This window comes from Dromaius novaehollandiae, chromosome 1 (assembly GCF_036370855.1).
Source record: "Dromaius novaehollandiae isolate bDroNov1 chromosome 1, bDroNov1.hap1, whole genome shotgun sequence".
In the NCBI taxonomy this organism is placed as follows: Eukaryota; Metazoa; Chordata; class Aves; order Casuariiformes; family Dromaiidae; genus Dromaius; species Dromaius novaehollandiae.
Window position 1 is genome coordinate 197,883,183 of NC_088098.1, and position 19,593 is coordinate 197,902,775.

At 40.3% G+C, this 19,593-nt stretch overlaps 1 protein-coding gene across 6 annotated transcripts in view; it reads left to right on the forward strand.

Moving 5' to 3' along the window:
• SPATA13 (spermatogenesis associated 13) overlaps positions 1-19,593 on the forward strand; it is a 205,004-nt gene that overhangs the window by 164,192 nt on the left and 21,219 nt on the right. For 5 of the 6 annotated variants that reach the window (XM_026108836.2, XM_064504999.1, XM_064505000.1 and 2 more), the window contains 2 exons: positions 5,850-6,212; positions 9,452-9,596. In XM_026108836.2, coding sequence (XP_025964621.1) covers positions 5,850-6,212; positions 9,452-9,596 — 508 coding nt within the window. The remainder of the gene's footprint in view (positions 1-5,849; positions 6,213-9,451; positions 9,597-19,593) is intronic. The other variant, XM_064505002.1, reaches the window with a different exon arrangement.

Consider the following 19,593-nt stretch of genomic DNA (forward strand, 5'->3'; position numbering starts at 1 on the left):
TTATAATATTGGCATATATTCGTTGTTGCTAGCATAGTAAGTTCATATGTTTTTACGTAGACTCCTGAATGCACACAAAATTGTATATTCATGTTATCAAACATAGAAATATCAATATGAAATAGCACAAATACTGGGTTTTTTTCCTATTAGTACTCCAATTTCTGCTTTTAAGACTTGTCATTTTTGGAAGAATGTGATTGATTATCCATCATAAGTTTTCACTGAAAATGTTTAGTAATCAAGGCTGAAACTTCTCAGCCTACTCTTTTTTTTGAATTATCTGTTTAGTTTATAACAGCTTTTTATAAATTGCATTAGGAAATGAATATGTATTTCATGTAAAGACATTACTAGATTGCTGTTTTCTCCTTTCTTCAAATTAGAAAAAGGCTTCTGTAGTTAATGAGGGGATGCTTCAGCCAGGTAGCTCAAAAGTAGATAAAGAACAAATGAGGGGAAATACACAGCTACTGAAACAAGAAGCAAATACAACTATTGCGGAGCTAAGGGGGGAAAGCAGAAAGTGGGCCCACAGTGAACAACAGCTTCAAAGTATCCCTGAGCAGCCCCAGCTCCGTGTCCGCGAGGCCCTGCCGCACCGCTCGCTAGCAGTACACTGCGGCAGAGGCAAGGGAGGAGGATGCTCTGTCCTAGAGGCACCTACCTGCGGATTCCTAGCAGATGGCCAGGTAGAGACTTTGAAATTCAAATAGTAACCTGCGAGGGCCACAGATACATGGCTTTAAAAGAAAATCAGCTTTTTTGAAGTAGGACCGTGGATAAGCCTGAGGAACTGCTAACAGCCATAGCGTAGATAAAAAAAAGGCTTGTCACATTTACCTACGTGGCAAGGAAGACTTTCTAAAGAGATTAATGTGTCCGCTCATACTGCAAGACTTGTCTGTGCTTATAAGTAAGTTGAGAAATGCTAATTGTGTTAGCACAGTTAGAACAAAGGAGAGAAATAAAATTAAAAAATCCAAATAGGTAATAGTAGTGGTAGAAATGCAGATTTTATTGGGTGTGGAGCCTCAGTAACATACACCAGCATGAGCACATTTATAGAGCTGTGATTTTATTTTCATTAGGGAGTTTATTGGCATAACTACATTAGCAAAAGGGCACACAGGCATGGTTAGTTGCCAGTACGGTGTTGGCACCAATATATCAGCCCTCACAAGCAGCAGGTTGACCAGCAGTAGTCTGTGTGCAGGGTCAGATTTATGGCTTGGGCTTTTTCTGCAGTAAAGGATGTCTGTTAGGTGTATGATGAAATGTCATTCATGTTTGATATAACTGTGTCAGCAGAAGTCCCCCCATGCAATTTCAGGTATTGGCAAATTTTTGCTGTTTCACTGGTGTAAGTGGTATCCATTTAAGAAGCACTTTATCAAGTATTGTATAGATCAGATCTTATGCTGATCTAGGGAAATATCCTTCTCTCCTTGGGCAAAGCTCCTTTAGAAGACAGTTTTTGGTGCCGAATTTATAAGATACCCAGTGTAATCTAAGAAATAATTGCAGATCCTGGCTCTCATCTGTCTGTAAAAGCTGCCTAAGACTTCAGTGGTTAAACACCCGATGCTGATCTTGCTTACATTGGTATTAATGAATAACAGGGAATGCCAACAGCAGTAATACTCCATTAAATGCAACACGGTTGTACCAGTGCCAGATCAAGTTGAGCGGGATCATAACTGAGACCTTGAGGCTGCTGTACCTTGGTTGTGAAATCAGCCTGGGTCCGGACAAGAGGAGATTAGGTCCAGCTGGTTTGGAGTCCCAGTGGTGTCGCTGACTACTGGTGAGCTACCCATGAAAGCTCCCATCACAGCCATAAAGATGTAGGCATTGAGCCAGTTTCCTAAAGTCAACTACCTTGAGCCTTCAGAGATTTCAGCTCTCCTCCAGCTGCCACTCCAGAAATCTGGGGGTTTCCTGGGGGGGCCACATGGGTGTCTTGACGGCCCAGGGCATCGCAGGTAGCAGCTGAATGGAGCCCCGGTCAGCACCGTCAATGAGGCCTGGAGAGCGCACCCTAAACTGCGCACCCAAAAGTGGCACCTGGAGCTGAATTCAAGTTACCTGAAAATAGTGGTCTACTGCCGTTGGAGGTGTAGGCATTACACCCAGACACACCCAGACAGCCACGCACAGCTGGAAAGTATGGCATGGGACAGCCACGCACAGCTGGAAAGTATGGCATGGGACTGGTGGGAAAGCCCCACCTTGCTGGAGTGGCACAAGGGACCAAGCTGGGTTCCCCTCAGTGCCCAAAGTAATGCTACAACATTTTGGCAACTGATGCCTGCCCTTGGTGCTGGCTGACTGAATTGCTCTGTAGGCTCCACTGACCCTAAAGTCTGGGGGCTCATTTCAGGTTCCTGAACATAGGCACCCAGTGCTATTTGAGGTGCCCTGGGCAGTTCCTCCTTGTCTCCAAATGCTGCTCCAGGAGGGCGTGGGCCTCCTGTAGGTCCTGTGTCATACTTGCATGACGTATGATATGTGCAGATGTTTTAGATCCCCTAGATCATTTGAAATGGCACCAGGTGCCTATGTTGAAGCAACAGAATCTCATCCCTGTTTTCTACTGACTACAAAGAGCTTTAGTGCCTAGCTAAAATATAGACACCTGTATTGTAGACATCAAAATTTAAGTGTCTGAATCTGGAGCTGAAACCCTAAATGTTAACAGTGATTTTTTACACAGGAACAATAGCAAATGAAAGGTCACCTGGATTTAGGTAAATCTTCATTTAAAATCATTGTATCTGTAGAAATACTGCTGTCATGAAAAGAAGGCTATGGAAATACAACAATTTAGCCAATACCTCATCTTAGGAATTTAGGTGTCCAGATAATCTTTATTCATCTGCATATAGTGCATTTAAGTAGAGTTGTCTGTGTTTACAGTCTCATAAGAATCTTAAATAGATGCAACTGAAAGGACAAGATGAATAATCACAGTTTTCAGCATAGGTGATGCTGTGCTGTTGCTAGAGTAGCAAGTGTGAATTTCAGAAAATCCAGTGTGGCTTTAATTAGACCTTTACTTCTCAGGAATGTTGAAATTCCTTGAAAATTTTGATCAACACTTTTAGTGCATGGTTCAGCACATTTCGATTTTCATCCCACATGGAGTGCCATGTACATCTCTACCCGTGTCTATAGATGTTACTGGTAATAATTGTAGAACCTAAACCTCATTTCACTTATAATGGATCAATCAAGAGGACGTCATTTGAGGTCAGTGAAGCTGCACCAGTATAAAGTCAATGATAAGTGAAAATATCTTGAAAATTATTTGTTTGAATTTTTTCACTGATGTCAAGAATCACACTTATGTTTAAGTGTTTGCAATGTTGCAGCCTACGAGTCTGATGCTGGATTTATTCCTACTAGTAAGCAGTCACTTGGACAGGTCCTGCTTGAGGAGGTAGGTGGTCACTTGTAGGAATGTGAGGTTATCAGTGTAGTTTCCTCTGATTTTTGCTTTGAGAGGATTATGTTCTCTGTTTTATTAGCATTCTTCAATGCAGACTATGTATCTAAGCTTAAAAATAGAAGTCCTTCCGACCTGTTTATTGCAAAGCAGAGATTAATCTCACTGTCATTTGCATCAGCCACTGTAGGTGGAGTGCTGCAGATGGAGAACAGTCCTCTCTTTGCAAATGTTATTGCTCAAGATAAGGGTGGAAAAAGCAGATTAGGAGATGACATGTGACGTGTCCTTTCTTCAGTCTAAAAGTACAAGATCATGGGATGAACTTTGCCTGCCTGGTTAAACAGAGAGCGTGTTCACATTTGTAGTTCCTAAAGAAAAGACTTTGCAAAACGAAAATATAAAATGACTCTAGTGAACTCCATTCTCAGCCACTGTGTGTGTGGAGATCCTATACCTGTGTCTGATTCTGAGGTAAGAAACCTTATTTCACCCTGTGATTTGTTGCTCTGACTGCTGAGGGACTGGTTTTAGAGGCTGGCTTTGGTGGAGCTCTGTTAGTGCACCAGCTAGGTAGTTGCTCTACTGAATTGCTTTAACTGTTTAAACTAGCCATGAGCTAAAATCTGCAGAAGAGTTGAAGTGTTAGTGGGTGACAGGTGTTTGCAATAGAGTTTAGAATTTATGCAGTTGTTCTATTTAGAATAATTTTCATATTGTAAGTAAAAGAGTTTAATGTAGAACAGTGCATGACTGATAACTTTTCATACCTTAATTATAGTAATTATGTTAAATAGCTGAATATTTAGTAACTCTGCTTACTAAAGTGGTGCATGCAGTGAAATTTGTCCTAAGCTGTCAGTGAAAAAAACAGCAAAATCTGCCCACTATGAGGTGGCTTTCCAAAAAAGGCTAATCATAGCTGAACTAGCCTGGTATGTGGAGAAGAAGGTCACAGAAGATAAGGCATCTTTCACAGGCTTCACTGTAAAAGGCTGATTCTAGGCTATAGCATTGCTGAATATGCAGTGCTTGAAATGCCTTGATCTGGTCTAAAACAGATGAACAAAATGTAGCCAAGTGACAATCAAAATGATGCCTCTATTTTTGGAATACATACCGGCTTTGAACATTATTATGAATGTATTTGGGCAGTCTAAAGATATCTTAATAAAGAACTGGGCTGTTTGTTTGGGGTTTTTTTTTAAGACAGAATAAGTTCATAATTTGTATGAGGAATTACAGCAGGGTTCACTTGCTCAACAGTGCCTTGGAGTTTGTCAGTCACTCCATCAGGCATTCATGCAAGCTGCCAGCTAGCCCAGAAACACCCATCTTCCCCTTTCTATTCTTTTCTTTTCTGCTTTTAATAGAGGAGCCAGAAAAAAGTCAAGGAAACACTCAGAATTTGGAAATTTGAGGGAAAATTGAACATAAACCTTTCCTTAGAGTAATTTCTCTCAATATAAAAACTGCAGGAGTTTTGCTAGAAAAGTTTATAATGAGATTATCCCAGTGCACTGATATCCTTCAAAATGTTCTCTCTGACAAGTATTTCAGTTATGTTTTTTTTTTTCAAGTGCTAGCACAGTTATGACATCTATAGGTATTAACCTCTGCAGGTCAGATTTGCTGTTATATAGAAATGACATGCTCATTTTCCAAGAATTTTGTCTAAAAACATTAGTTTTTCCCTGTATTTGTTTTGTAATATTATGTCACTGGTTCTACTCTGTATGGCCAGAACCTTCCTGATCTGACAGAAAACTAGTTTCCCCCTTCCAAAGTGGTTCAACCCGCTAAACCGATTCACCCATGGCCACACAATCTCTAGATCTGGCCCAGGAGCGCGGGAGGGAGTGTGTGGTGGGAGGGAGTGGGACTGCCCCTTTTGGCACCAGCTTGGAATTACACAGGATCATCAAACAATTACACTGCAGCCTTATGTTTCTGCAGTGCTATTGATTTTCATCGCCGAGTAGAGCTAAAGCAGAGGAATACATGTTGGTTGAATTTTTTTAAAGCTGTTACATGTAGCATACTCCTTGTGCACATGAACAAAGTCTGTCAGTGCCAGAAGAGTCTTTACAGGACATTATTCAGTGAATTCAGTGTTTATGATAGGGCTGGTTGCTACTGTAAAGGTAGTAGTTGACTGATAGTCTTGTTATTAGCGATGATATTTGCCTAAGACGTGCTGATGATCCAGAGTTAACCTTAGCACAAACTGCATGTCTTTCTTTTGCAGTTACTCTCTTCCTGAATTGTCAGATGCATTTATTGTATTTATTGTAACACTTTCTTTTTAGCAATGTTAAATTGATCTACCATATCAAAAGCTCACAAATGCTTAAGTGTCGGAAAATTATGTGGCTTATTTGACTTGTTCACATTTAAAAAGGTTGTTTCTGATGACCCCTGGAAGAGGTCCCCAACCCAGGATGAAGAAAAGAGAGACACACAAAAGGTCACCCCCAGGAGATGGGGCTCTGGAAAAAGATCCCGGCCCAGACCTCTCTCAGACTATGGCCAAATGTCAATCAGAAGTTTCTCTATACCAGAAGATGCGGTCGCTGTGGAGTCTCAGAAGACAGACTGCACGGATGGAGAAAATCAGCCAGGATTAGCTTCTGTTGGGTCTGTGGTCCAAAGCAATACAGTAGGCTACCACAGAGGGCGAAAAAGAAGACCCATCTCTGTGATAGGTGGGGTGAATTTCTATGGAAGCGGTCCGGCAGAAGAAATAGAAGGTCTGCTGACGCAAGTAAGATAAGAGATGTGCTCTCTGCAAACTACAAAAGACCCTTTCACTTCCTTGTCTCTGTCTTCAACTTAGAAAATAGAATGGATGATTCCTTTTCTTTCTTCCCTGTTGTCAAGCTGACGTCATATACTTACACTTCTGCTTTCCTTGTCACTAATTACTTTGTCTTGTTGTTGAAAAACAAACAGCATGGAATAAAACTGATACTGACTTTGGGATAATCTTGTTCATATGGTAAATTAACCTCATTTCTTTCTTGGAATGCTCATTATTTCTAGCATCGGTTTATAAGAGCTCATCTATGTATAATGCAGCTGTGCATTTCATCACCTTACAGTGTGTAGGCCCTGAAGAACATGTGACTACAAACAATACGATAAATATGAAATCTGATTATTTAAAATTCTCCAAAAATAGGCCTGGTCAAAACCTGTGGTGTTAGCTGTGGTATTCAAAATCTTGGTATTAGCATATCAAGCACACTTAAAGCTAATGAGGAAGTTGCTTGAGAAAATTAGTAATACGAAATTAAGAAATTAATGAAATAAAGAAAGAATCTAAGAAAACTGGTAATATAAAAAAGAAGTGGAGTCCTTCCGGGACTGATGTTGCTTGCTCAAATATACCTGTTCGTATACTGCTAAACTGACCTTATGGAACATAGGTAGCCTGTAAGAAAATAATTAGCAGTTCAATTTGTAATTGACAGGTACCCATATACTTCTTTGCCATCTCTGTTGCCTTAGCTAAGAGACCAAAAAATAAGAACTTTAGATAAAGATAAAAATAGCACTTTTTTTTTCCCCTAGAGGCAGTCCTGAGCTGGTACAGTGTGTAGAGAAACCTTTTCTCTTGCTAGTGGTGGACCTGTCTTGTAGTCAGTTAGAGAGCTTCAGTCTCAGGGGCTTTTTGTAAAGCTGCACTGATCAGAAGTTCTCTGCTTTACCAAAAAGCTGGAGGGCTCCTACCTAAAGCAGCTGTTAAGTTGATTAAGCAACAAAAAAAGAAACAATATTTAAATCCTAAAAAAATGTGAAGCTGTCTGATTCCAGTGGTTATTAATGGAATTTGAATCTTCTTAATCTTCCTCATGCTGCTCGGCCTCCTGTGGGGAAGCTCAAAGCAGTATCATTCATGGTACAGTACTTCCCCGACTGAAATCAAATGCTGACACAATGATATGATTTTTAGTCTCCTGTGGAAAGTAATTTTTAACATGAACATTTTTTATTGTCATATTGCACATTTTTTCTTTGTACTTCCTTGATGAAAAATGGATCCTGAAGTCTATACCAGCAAAACTCCAACTCAAGCCAGTGAAAGTTTTACCTAGGTAGAGGCAATAATTTCAAACCCTATGTAGGTGGGATATTGTTTAATTAATTTTATCAATACTTTTGCCTATAGGGAAATAAAAGGAAAACTATTATCATAAATTATAGGCTATCTTAATCAGAAATAATAGATGGATTTCAAGGGAAGCTCTTTCTGCAATTGCAAAAGCAGTCAACCAACTTTGAAAGCTGTTGCATACATTTTGACCTGCATTAAGAGTACCAGCAATATATTGTCTTTAAAACAATCCAAACAATCCTTGCTGTACTGTCAAAATTATTAAACGACATCCAAGCCTGTAATTTACTGCTGAAAACAAATTAGTCTCTTTACAAAGCTTGCTTGCATCAGTTTATTAACCAAGGAACACGCATCAAGTCAGCCAGCTGAGCTGACTCTTTACTCATTCTGATGCTGCCGTGAGGCTGGGGTTACATGAACACATTGCTGAAACACTATGGTCAAGGACAAAACTCTGGAGCATCCCCACCAAGGGCACAGTTTCATGCCCAGCAATGGCCATCCAAGGCCTGCCACTGAGAAACAGCAAATCCTTCTCAGGCTCTGGAAGGAATCTGGTCTGAAGCCTTACAAGAAAGTTTTAATTGCCCAGAAATAAATATATATGTTGTTTGAATTAATTGGCCAATTTTACTTGCCTAAAGTAATTGGCATTGCTGCTATTAGCTATTTGATGCACTATATTGGACTTAGTTTTTGCGTGGTGATTCAGTGATAAGATCCTGATATTTTGCTAAAACACTAAGGAAAGGAGGTTTAGAGAATGAGGTTATATTTAAATCATATTAAAATACACATTGAGTTTTTTGGCGGTCATGGTTAGAAAGTAATTTGTAGCTAAAATACAGACTGATCTTCACCTTGGTGATTTTTTTCTTAATAGCTTTGAAAACTCAGGGGAATATTTTAAAAATGTAATGTTAATTCCTTCTTTTTTTATGTTTTGTTACTGTCTGACAGCTTAGATGTGAGAAAAAGTTTTCAAACAATGCTAAATCATTGGTTTCATAACAGAGCATCAACAGATATTTCATAAAAACCCCCCTGACGTTTCAGGTTATTTCCTTGAAGGGCCTATGAATACTAACAACCAAAAGACTAAGGGAAGATCTAAAGAAGATTTTCTCTGCAGTTCATATGAAGAGGTTTTGCTGTTTAATGTGGAATATTTATGCAAGGTCATTAAATCTGGATAATAAGAGAGTAGTTCAGAGACAATGTAAAATTAGACGCAGTTTGCAAATAGCAGTGGTAGGTTCTCTAATTATAATTAAACGAATGAAAGGTTTAAGTAAAGAAAATGGCTTCCAGATAAAGTTATGAGTAAATTTAATAACATCCCTTTTTAATGAGACTCCTGGGCTCTTCCAAGCAGAGGATCATTTAAACAACTGATTTTGGCTTTCTTGTAAAATGCACTTATTTTGCTTAAAAGCAAGACATTTATTTGAAGAAAGAAAGCATCCCAAGAAATGAACACAACTTCCCACTATAGAGTTTTTGGTCATTTTTCACTTTGAGGTTTCTCTTCGGTTGCATATTTACAACATCGATGTGCATTGTGCAAACCATTCTGGAATCAGTTAGATCCCAGAGCATTTAGGCATGGAGCATTGCAAGCTGAAAAATATTAGAGTGTATCCAATCATAACAGAAGGCTGTGGAGTTTTTAATAAAACAGAGAACAATAATGTTATAAAATACAACTGCAATGATGGATATGGTGTTTAAACAATGATACAGGTGCTTGAAGTAGGGATGTTTACTGCCCCTATAATTAGCTGAAGTATCTGAAGGAGCCTCACTTGACACTGGGGTTTTGCTCAGTTGGACTTGCTTGTAGCATTGGTTATTAATACTGGCTTTTCATTTTTTCCCTGTAGCCAGCAGCACGGCCACCTGTGCCGGCACACCAGGTCCCCCCGTACAAAGCAGTTTCGGCCAGGTTCCGGCCGCTCACCTTTTCGCAGAGCACCCCCATCGGCCTCGATCGAGTTGGGCGACGGCGGCAGATGAGGACATCTAATGGTAAGATGTGCAAGTCTTTATTACTTTCTAGAACTCAACTTCGTAACCCAACTTAGTGAGGAAATACATCATAGTTTGGCAAAAAAAAAAAAGGGTGCAAGCATGTGCAATGACAATGTGGTATGCACTTTAGTTGCCTTTTCTTTATAACCTTCTCATTAGTAGCTTTTCTTGCTGTGTCCATGTAAAACTCATTTATCACATCCACTGACTGATACATTTCTATGATTTATTCTTCTGTAGTGTTTGCGCTCCTGTATTTTCCACTTTCTATATTCATATACTTGCCTACAGATAATAATAGAATATGAAGGAAATAAGGCCTAAAATGCTTTAGTTCATACCTGAACCATGGACATTTTACCACTACAAGGAAGTGTGCTCACACCACACAAGTTATTTTAACTTTTTTCATTCATTCAGCTTAATTTCATAGATACAAAAGCGTTAAATAACTCTTACTCAGGAATGAATATAGCCCAACCAGGTTTCTGGTACACAAAAGACAGATTCTTGGAAAAGATTGCCTCTTTGGAAGCAATACCTTTTATCTGACCCTCTGATACGCCCTGTGTATTTTTTCTTTGATTCTGTTTGCTGTTAGCAAGCCATGCTATGTTGAGTTAATAGAAAGGCATATCTAGTATTCATGCAACATTTCTTGGCAGATGATGCTAGAAAAAAATGGGTTAATACCATTTGTCTTCTTTTGGACCACAGCGAGCATCATCTGAAGACTTACGAATGGCCCTTACTGACAAGGGCCAGAAATAAAAGCAAAATTTTCACTTTAGATACTTCACTGTTAACAGTGAACAGAACCCTAATAGGAACCTTCATTTTGCTGCTCTGTGCACAGAATCAGTAAGGAAGTCTTCAGCTGCCATGACTGAAGTGGGAAACTTAACAAATAGCATTTTCAGCGTTTCTTTACTAACATTAAACATATATATGTTTACTAGTCAACATTTGATCAGGCTTATATGATTCTAAGCCAAGTTTTAGCAGTAGTGATATCCAGATTGTGCTCAAAAAATCCCTCCATTACAAATTAATTTATATGAGAACATTTTAAAACTGCATTTTCCAGTCCTCAGTAGAGTATGAAGACTAGCCAGTTTTCTTCAGAAGGTGCCCTGCAAGGAACACAGTTTGAGAATTTCTGATTATATCAATAAGATACATTATCTGTACTATATTAGTATTTTATTTTTATACTATATTAAAATGTTGGGAACTACTTTAAAAGTCATGTCTGGAGTGTGTGTCCTTGTTGTATGTACCTCAGTATATTTCAGATTTAGATTAGATATTAAGATAAATTAGACATCTAATTCTGCAGCTGTTGCTGAGAGTAGTTGGTATCTCAATCCCTGATTCCAAAAAGACTGCTCACTGAGTAACATGTGAATTCACCAGTTTGGAAAAAGGAGACTCTTTAAGTACATAGAGCAGGAATTTCTTTTCATTTTTAGCTATCCTTTCCATTTCGTGTTTGGAAATAACATGAATTGACATTAGTTAACCTAGACAACTGTCTGAGACTGATTTATTTCCTGGTATTTAGCTTTAGAGTGACTGTTTTCCTAAATGTAAGCCTGACAGGTAAAGAAAGCAAGATTTATGATACTTTTCAAGGTAATAATGTCAAAGCAATATTGATTATAATAGATGTGACTTTTGTAACTCATTATAATAAACACAGAAGTTGAGTAAGAAAAGCTTCTTAAATCAAAGCCCTGAGAGCAAGTGGGGAGTAACATGGGCTTCATAGTCTAACGGCTGTTGCAAAGATCTTTTGAATAGCTCCAGTGGAAAATAACATAGTTAAGTGACTAGTGTCACACATTCTGGTCTCTTTCCTTTTTCCCTTAAATTCATGAGGCATTTCCTTGTCTTCGAACATGTGTGAGTTTTTTGTTTGCTCATTTACAGTGAAATTTGATAACACAAAAGCTATTTATTATAGAAAGAAATTCTAAACTCTGGCATTGAAAACCAGAGGTATCTTATTTTAGCTGCATTGCTAAAGCCTAGTACAGATTCTATCTGTCTACTTTTATAACAACGGGAAATAGAATTGGAGATCTAAATTGTTAAAAAAACAGCTATTGCAAGACAGTAAATCATAATACTGTAGGAGACAGAGTAACAGCCAGCCAAGGCCTGAGGGAAGCTTCCCTTGAGACTAATATTTCAATTCTTGTGCTTGAAGGGTTACAAGTTTTCAATAGCAGGTATCAGATAGAGAGCTTACCTGTCACAGTAGAGCAATCTTTTATACGTACCTGAAAAAGTAACCCCTTTTTTTCACATGCAGTGGTGTGGGATTCAAATTGGGCTAAAATCATTGGTGAAATCCTTTAGATAGGCTCAGCTCCGAGTGAAGGGGTTGGGATTCAGCTCAAATGTAAGCCATCTAAATTTAGTCTGTGTAGGTATCTACATAGGAACTAAACATTTGAACACCCATTACAGGCAGTGGAGGGCTAGGGCTAGACTCAATTACGTGCCCCAGGTGTCTAAAGCTGTGGAGGATGCCCGAGATATCTGTGTGCAGCTTGCCCATACAACAGAGGACCTATGGGAGACCCATTTTCCTTATTGAGTGGCAGCTGGAGGCTGGTGGACTATCTGAAGTACTTAAAATGGTGCTGAATATCCATGTTTAAATGACTGATCTGAGCCCCTGTCATGGTCCATGAAGCTCAAAGTAGGTATCTGCTTTAGGATGAGATGAATTGCTCTCTCAGCTGTTTTGTCCGTGTTGTATCTCTGTTGACCACGATGGGAGTTTATATGCATAGTTCAAATGTGGATTCTAGCGTTTGGATTCATAAATTTAAATGTCTTTAATTCAAGCAGCATCCGCTCCTGGATGTGTGCCTGTACTGTTAAACTACTGCCAAAATTTTCCCAATTCATCCAGGTTGGGTACCTGAATAGACTTCAGCTTGTGCTGAGCACAGCTTGGAAAATGAGGAGCAAACAAGGAGGCTGTTGGGGAAAGGAGGTTTCCAGGTCCTCCATCCCTTTCACTGATCAAAACAACAACAAAAAAATCCAGATTATTGGCCATGGGAATGAATAAAAAAGTTATTAATCACCCCTCTGAAGAAAACAGTTCCCTGCTTGCTACCCTGTCCTTACTCCTCCTACCCGAAAGAGAGAGGATAAAAGTAGGACAAAATGCAGGAAATGCTCTTTCCAGTTTACTGCACTGAGTACCGTATTTACGATTACCAGCAGGTGGGTGGCATGTATGTCTGAGGCCAAGGTGGTGTCTGAAGAGCTCAGGAGGCAGAAAGACTCGGCGATAGGAACTTAAAGTGCATCGCAAAATCCACCAGCGCAGGCTAAGAAGTTCCAGTATTGCTGAGGATGAGAAAAGTCTCTGGCGGACAGTGGCTGTGTGATCCCTTCAGGGACGGGAATCTCAGCTGACAGGGAAAGGTAGAAACTCTCGTGGTGGGTAACACGATTGCCGGTCACCGAGACGGCCGGGTTCGTGGTGCAGACAGGACCGAGCAGTCTCTGGGAGCAGCCAGGAGCAGCTGGGGCATGAAGGAGTTGAGCTCTGGAGGCAGAACTGAAATAGTTAGGTGAAGCCTAAATACCAGGGTCTCCCCATACTGTGTGTGGTGTCAAACAGAGGCCTTTGTGCATGGTTAAGAAAATTGTGTAATTAAGAAGGAGATTTAGATTATTTATGGACTGGGAAATGTTTGATATAAAAAGATCCTTTATTTAATAAAGGGCATTTTCTAAACCAAAACAGAAGCAGGCTGCTGACATGCAAATCAAGAGATTATAGAGTAGTTTCTAGACAAAGAACTAGGGAAAAGCTGGCAAGGTGAAATAATACGCAGTTTGGGACAGTGCATCCTTTACAGACAGTGTCGATAATCACTGCATCCTCAGACGAAGAATGGGGCAGAAGCTGACATAACTCACACAATAAATAGTCTGTAGCAGTTGAACAAACTCTGTTTAAAGAGGATGTAGAAAAATAGGCAACTCTGCCAATCATAGTGGAAGTTTAAAACGTAAGAGGGAGAAATACACCTATTTTTAAAGAAGCTAGCTGACATAACAGATATATCAGAAACTTGGTGGAAGGAAGATAACCAGCAGAGGATAGCCAGCATATTACCATTGTGCAAGCTGTGCAGGAACAACAGAAAAGGTTGTACCAGTGAAAGAGTGTCTCTTATATTAAAGAAAAAATATGAGTCAGATCAGATAAACAAGCTGACTGTATCAGCTAGTGTCACAGGATCCATGGACTGGAATTCGATGCCTACACAGGGAAAGTGTAGTATTAGGATTAAATTACAAACCACCTCAGATCACTAGGATGGTGTTAGTTAATGTGGCATACTAAGGAAACCAGAGAGGCTGCAAAAACAGCAAGCATGATCGTAAAAGGAGACTTATATTGCTGTTGTTTGTATTCAGTGTTATCATCAGGCACAATGCTACATTTTTAGGTACCATAAAAGATGACTTCTTGGTGCATCTAATTGAGAAACCTACAAGAAGAGAAGCGATTCTTGACTTTTTTCCTGTGCTGTGTGTAGTATCACACATTAAAGAGCTACTCCATAAGGGTGGAGGATGTCTCATCAAACTGTAGATGTCTACAGCTGAGCTAGTTGATGGCTTCAATGGTTATGGCTTCAGTGCAGTTTATTGACTGAATATAGACAGATAATGAATTTCTCCCTCTGTGTCCCTAATGCACTCAGAGCCAACAGCCTTGCAGGAGTGAGGAGAGCCAAAACATCCAATACAGTGGGTGTTAATTTAAAAGGTGGAAAGTAGATAAAAAGTAGATAAAAATGAGAAAGCTTGTTGCAAGGAAATTTACAGGAATAGCCAAAGGTGCTGTATGCTTGCAGGCATATTAGACACTTAGAGCAAATTCGTATCATCTGTCAAAAAAAGACTTTGGAAACACCAAAAAGGGTTCTGTCATTAAACAGCAGGAGAAGGGAAACTATCAGAAGAAAAAAAGAGGCATGCCTCAGATTGCTGAATTGTATCCAAATAGAAAAAATCATAAACTCTAGCAATGTAAAAATACAGGAAGGTAGAAAGAATTTGCTAAAGGTATAAAAACTTAAGTCTTTTTTCAGAAATGTTAGAAGTAGGTAGACCGCCAGACAGTTTGTAAGCCTTGTAAGTTACTGGAAAATAAAAGCATAGTCAAGTTAGATAAAGATTAGAGGTCTGTCTCAAAATGAAATATCGGTTGAAGTTTTAGAATAACTAAATGAATAGAAACAAACTGCCAGAACCAAGACTTGTAAAGGGATTTAAGAATGAAATAGCTTAGCTACTGTCTGCAGCTTGGAATTTATTGTTTAAAATTGCATCAGTACAAGAAAACATGAAGGCAGCAGTGTGATGACCATTTCTGAAGAGGTATCAGGAGGGATCCAGTGAGCAGTAGACCAGTGAGCCTGACCTAATAGTACATAGAATATATAAAGAATATATATAGGACTTATAAACTGTAACAGAGAATAACATCGACAGACTGAGGGATCCTTATGATAAAGAGAAGTCAGTGTGCCCTTTGTAGAGGAAAGTTGTGCCCACAGATCTATTAGGTTTTCTGAAAAAGTCACTGAGGATGTGAACAGGATGATTCAGTAGTGTACTTGGATCTTCAAAAGGCCTTCGACAGGATTTCTTACAGATGTCTTTTAATAAGGGCTTGGCATAAAAGGGGAGATCTTCTCATGCACTAACAAATGGTTAAGCATTAAGAAACAAAAAGGAGGAAAGTGTCAGTTTTCTGAAGGAGAGAGTGGAGGCTTGTGATGGACTCTGCTGGTCTTCCAATGTTCAGTGTTTTCACAAATGATGTGGGAGAGAGAGGTATAGAATGAAGTTATAATTTTTGCTTATGTGTTAAATTACTGAGGGTGGTAAAATCACAAGCTGAGAGTCGCAGAAGGATTTCACAGTACTGAGACGCAGTGCAGTATGGTGGCAGGTGAAATTCTGTGTTGATAAATGCAAGGTAGTGCATGTGGAAAGAAATGTGGCTAGTATGCTTGCAGAGGAATGGACTTTGAACTAGATATCGCCGTTGAGGAAAAAGATCTTGCAGTTCTACTAGGTATTTAAAATGTCAGTTTACTGCTTAGTAAATAGAATGGCAGGAATTTCTAGGAAGGGAATAGAGAACAAAACAGCCTGATAGTGCTGCTGTAATTCCATGGCGTGGTAGGGGGGGCCATCTCCCCAGTCTGTTCTACCTCGAAAGGCTTTGGTAGCACAAGAGAAGATACAGAGAAAGGCAAAAAGAATAAGCAGACTACTCAACACCTCTGTGTGAGAAATGACTAACCAGGCTAGGGCTCTTCATCTTAGAAAAAAAGGCAGTCGGAGAGAAACACATATAAACTGATGGCGTAGGAAAAAATGAGCGGGTAATAGTTATGCATTGTTTCCGATAATGTAAGAACTAAAGAGCACCAACTGATATGGTCAGATAGCAGGTTCAAAACAAAGGATAGTTTTCCTATGCTGTAAAACTAAATTATGAAGCTAATTGCTACACAAGTTATTTCAGATGCCAAAATTTTACAGAAATTCAGAACGTGATTTGAAAAATTCAGTTCATTAAACATAAAGATATGACCTCTGCCCCAGGAGGAATCTGAATCAGATCTGTGAGTAGCTGGAATTTAGGGAAGTATGTCAGAAAAATACCATTACATGCCTCACCTGTTTTTATGTTCTTCCCTAGGCATCTGCTGCTGGCCACTGTCAGAGAGTACTGGGTTGGAGGGACCTGGTCTGCCCAAGGGTGGAGGGTCTTGTGTTACTTTCTTCTGTAAAGTCCCATTAGAATATTGGGAAAAGAGATAAAATAGGATTTATTGCGCATTCTGAATGGTGACAGACTATATTTACTACAGTCTAAGTTGTTTAAAGTGAACAAAATGTACTATTCAAACTTCCCCGTGTTTGTGTGAAACCACTGAGCAGAGCACAGTCACTAGAGGGGTATCTAGAACCAGATTCTGTTGAAGTGATAAACTGGCTTTTAGCATTGCTATTTTAGTATCTGCAGCCTTTTCAGAGTGCCCTACCAGTTGGATAAGCCAGCTCAGCACGCATTTGAACACTGTAACTGTGGATGGCCACTACAAAGGACAGTCTGCTCTTCCTCCTGTCCCTGGCTGATCCAGCAAGGAAACGAACTCGCCACCAGCTTGCCCAAAATAAGCACTTTTGCAATGGTTCAGCTTATGGCTGCACAACTGCTGGATGTGACCGTGCAGAGGAGGGAGAACAGCTCTCCCCTTCTGGCGGCAGCCCACAGCTATACTGCATTAGTCATCGTGCGAAAGCCCACATTCCCTGCCGTTCTGCAAAAATCACACAAAATGACTGTTTTTCAGAAATGATTTTTTAATTTCTCTCCTATAAGAATGATGTAGGTTTTGATCTAGCTTTCCTTTTGCAATGCAGCTATTTTTCCCCTAAAAGTAGGAATTTGCCATGGCAGCGAGCTTTTGCCCTGGCTGATTGAAAGGGTGAGCCATCCGCTTGCAGCTCCCAGGATCATCAGCACTTTCATCCCCTACATGAAGGATTTTTCTCCTTAGCTGGTTTCTGCTTGCTAGGGTTGCTTTTATTGATTTGTGCTGTGAAGAATAGGTGGGTATCTGTGTATAAACTTCTCATAATGTGCAGTAGCTTATTTTTACCATGCTATCCAACAAGTCTCCTTGCAGCAAGAAATAATAGGGAAGTCTGGGGATTCAGGAGAGGATTCCTATTGGTCTTCTATCAAGTGCAGCAGAGACTGGATCTTGGTAGAAAGATGGCATTAATATTGCAGCGTAATGTCTGGCATTTCATTCGCCTTCGGAGGCAGCGCTCCGGGAAACCATGTGATGTCAGTGGGTGTTGAGAGATTGCTGTGTGCAAAATGCCTCAAGGGTTTTGTGAACATATCGCTGGAGGAGGCAGTCCCCAGTTAAAGGGCAGGCTCAGCTGAGCAACAGTTTGCAGGTAAAGAGCGATCCATACAGGCTGTAGGGCTCTCCAGGTCATAAGCATAGTGCTGTATTTGGAAACAGTGCAAACACAGGTTGCAGCAGGCTTTGTACTCTGCCTCTAGGAGCAACTCCTGCATTTGCTTCCAGTGTGTGAACTGATGCAGTTTCCCTGCGAAACTGTGCAGGATCCAAGGGTGGTAAATGCTGAACTCGGGTGAATGAATGACCCAGTGCTCTGACTGGGTCATTTGTGGTGTGTGAGTGAAAGCTGAACCATTTGGATACCTCCCTGCTTTATTCCCTATTTTCTGGAGCTGGATTAAGTTAATAACTTGAGTGAGAAATTACTTTCATCCTCTCTTTTTCCCCTCAGAGTAGTCTGCTGCAGCCGTAACATTTAGGTTGCCTGCGCCCTTAATAATGGTATGCCATTTACCTGTGAAGCAAGAGAGGTTTTAATAGCTATGCAAAAAATAGCTTCATCTGTTATTTTTCCTGGTATTTTTACTGTTATAACATAACAAGGCTAGGCTGCTATGCAGAATGGCGTTGCAATACAAAGAGCTCCCAGTTTCCTTCCCTGTGAGTTGCAGTGATTTAAATGTAGAACGAAATCACATTAAGCTGCTTTAATGAAAAACAAATGCACTCCTTGGCGTTGTGCATTAGTGACATTTAGGTGCTCTCGACCCAGTCTTGTCTGCAGTCACCGCAGCAGCTGTGCGGGCGGCTGCAAGCCCAGCCCGGCTCAGGCTGTGCACGCAGGTTTTGTTTCTTTTCTGCAACTTCCTCCCTAAGGGCCCCCCATGATGTCAGCGAGCCGCCGCGCGCCCGGCCAGCCGGAGCGCTCTCGCCTGCCAGCTCCCGAGCAGGCTCGGCCCCAGCGCACGGGCGGCAGCTCCACGAAATGAATAAGCTGTTTCTGCCTTTTCGGTAGCGCAGAGCCTCTGTGATTCTCCGTGAAGCCTTTAGGACTAAGCTCTTAAGGTCAAACGCTTGCCCTGCCTGTTGAGTGTGACGGCAGCATGGTAGCCAGGGGGGGAATGGCGCGATTTTGGAGCCTGGAGAGCCTTCAGATGGGCGCCTGTGAGTAGAACATGCTCTCTCTCTATTTCTTGCAGCGTTTCTAGATTGAAATGATAAATTGTGACAGTCAGGGAGCTTGGTTGTGATCGCATTTATATTCTGTGACCCGCCGGAGCCAGTACAGTTAGACTGGTGACAAAACTGTGAGGGGGTCAGAACGGGTCCCACATTGTCTGGTAAGTTTTTGCAATCCGACGGAGTGTGCGGGAAAGCCCTGGCACGCTCCTTGCTGTGTGTAAACAGCAGGGGAACGGATGCAGAATGCAAGGCACAGGTTTTGCTCGAGTCTAATTACCAAGACTATGTAAGCTTGTTGGTTTAGGAAAGAATAATGAACAGTTATGAGTCCTGAAATTGCAGTCATTTTTCATCTGTAGCTAAATGAATTAGGAAATTTTGGTGTGCCATCATTACTGCAACAAACCCACAGGCAGTACTGATATTACAGTGGGGCTGTAGAAAGGATCACCGAGATGAAATTTTTTATTGATTCGTAAGCTAAAAATTGATTTCATGAATTGTTTCTTTGCAGGTTTTAAATAAAGGATTTTCAGTAAGTTTTAGAGGAGTATTTTAAAGTATATCAGTGTTCAGATTTAGGAGCCTTTGGGGGAAAAACTCTTCTTTTTTAATAGGAATTCAGCATCCTCCCTGGTTAGCTAGATTATGCCATTAAAGTGATTGTATATTTAAAATGCTAAGGAACAGAAGAGAGTTGTGTAATAACCATGTTCTTTTATATCAAGAACAGAAGATTCTTCTAAAGAACAGCAAATTCTTTCAGTGTTTTAGTTAATCTGTGCTGCAGATAGCTTTGATTTCTCTTAAAAATTAATACCTAAAATGACTGAAGATACTAGCTATGGTATGAGCACCCGCAGGGAGAG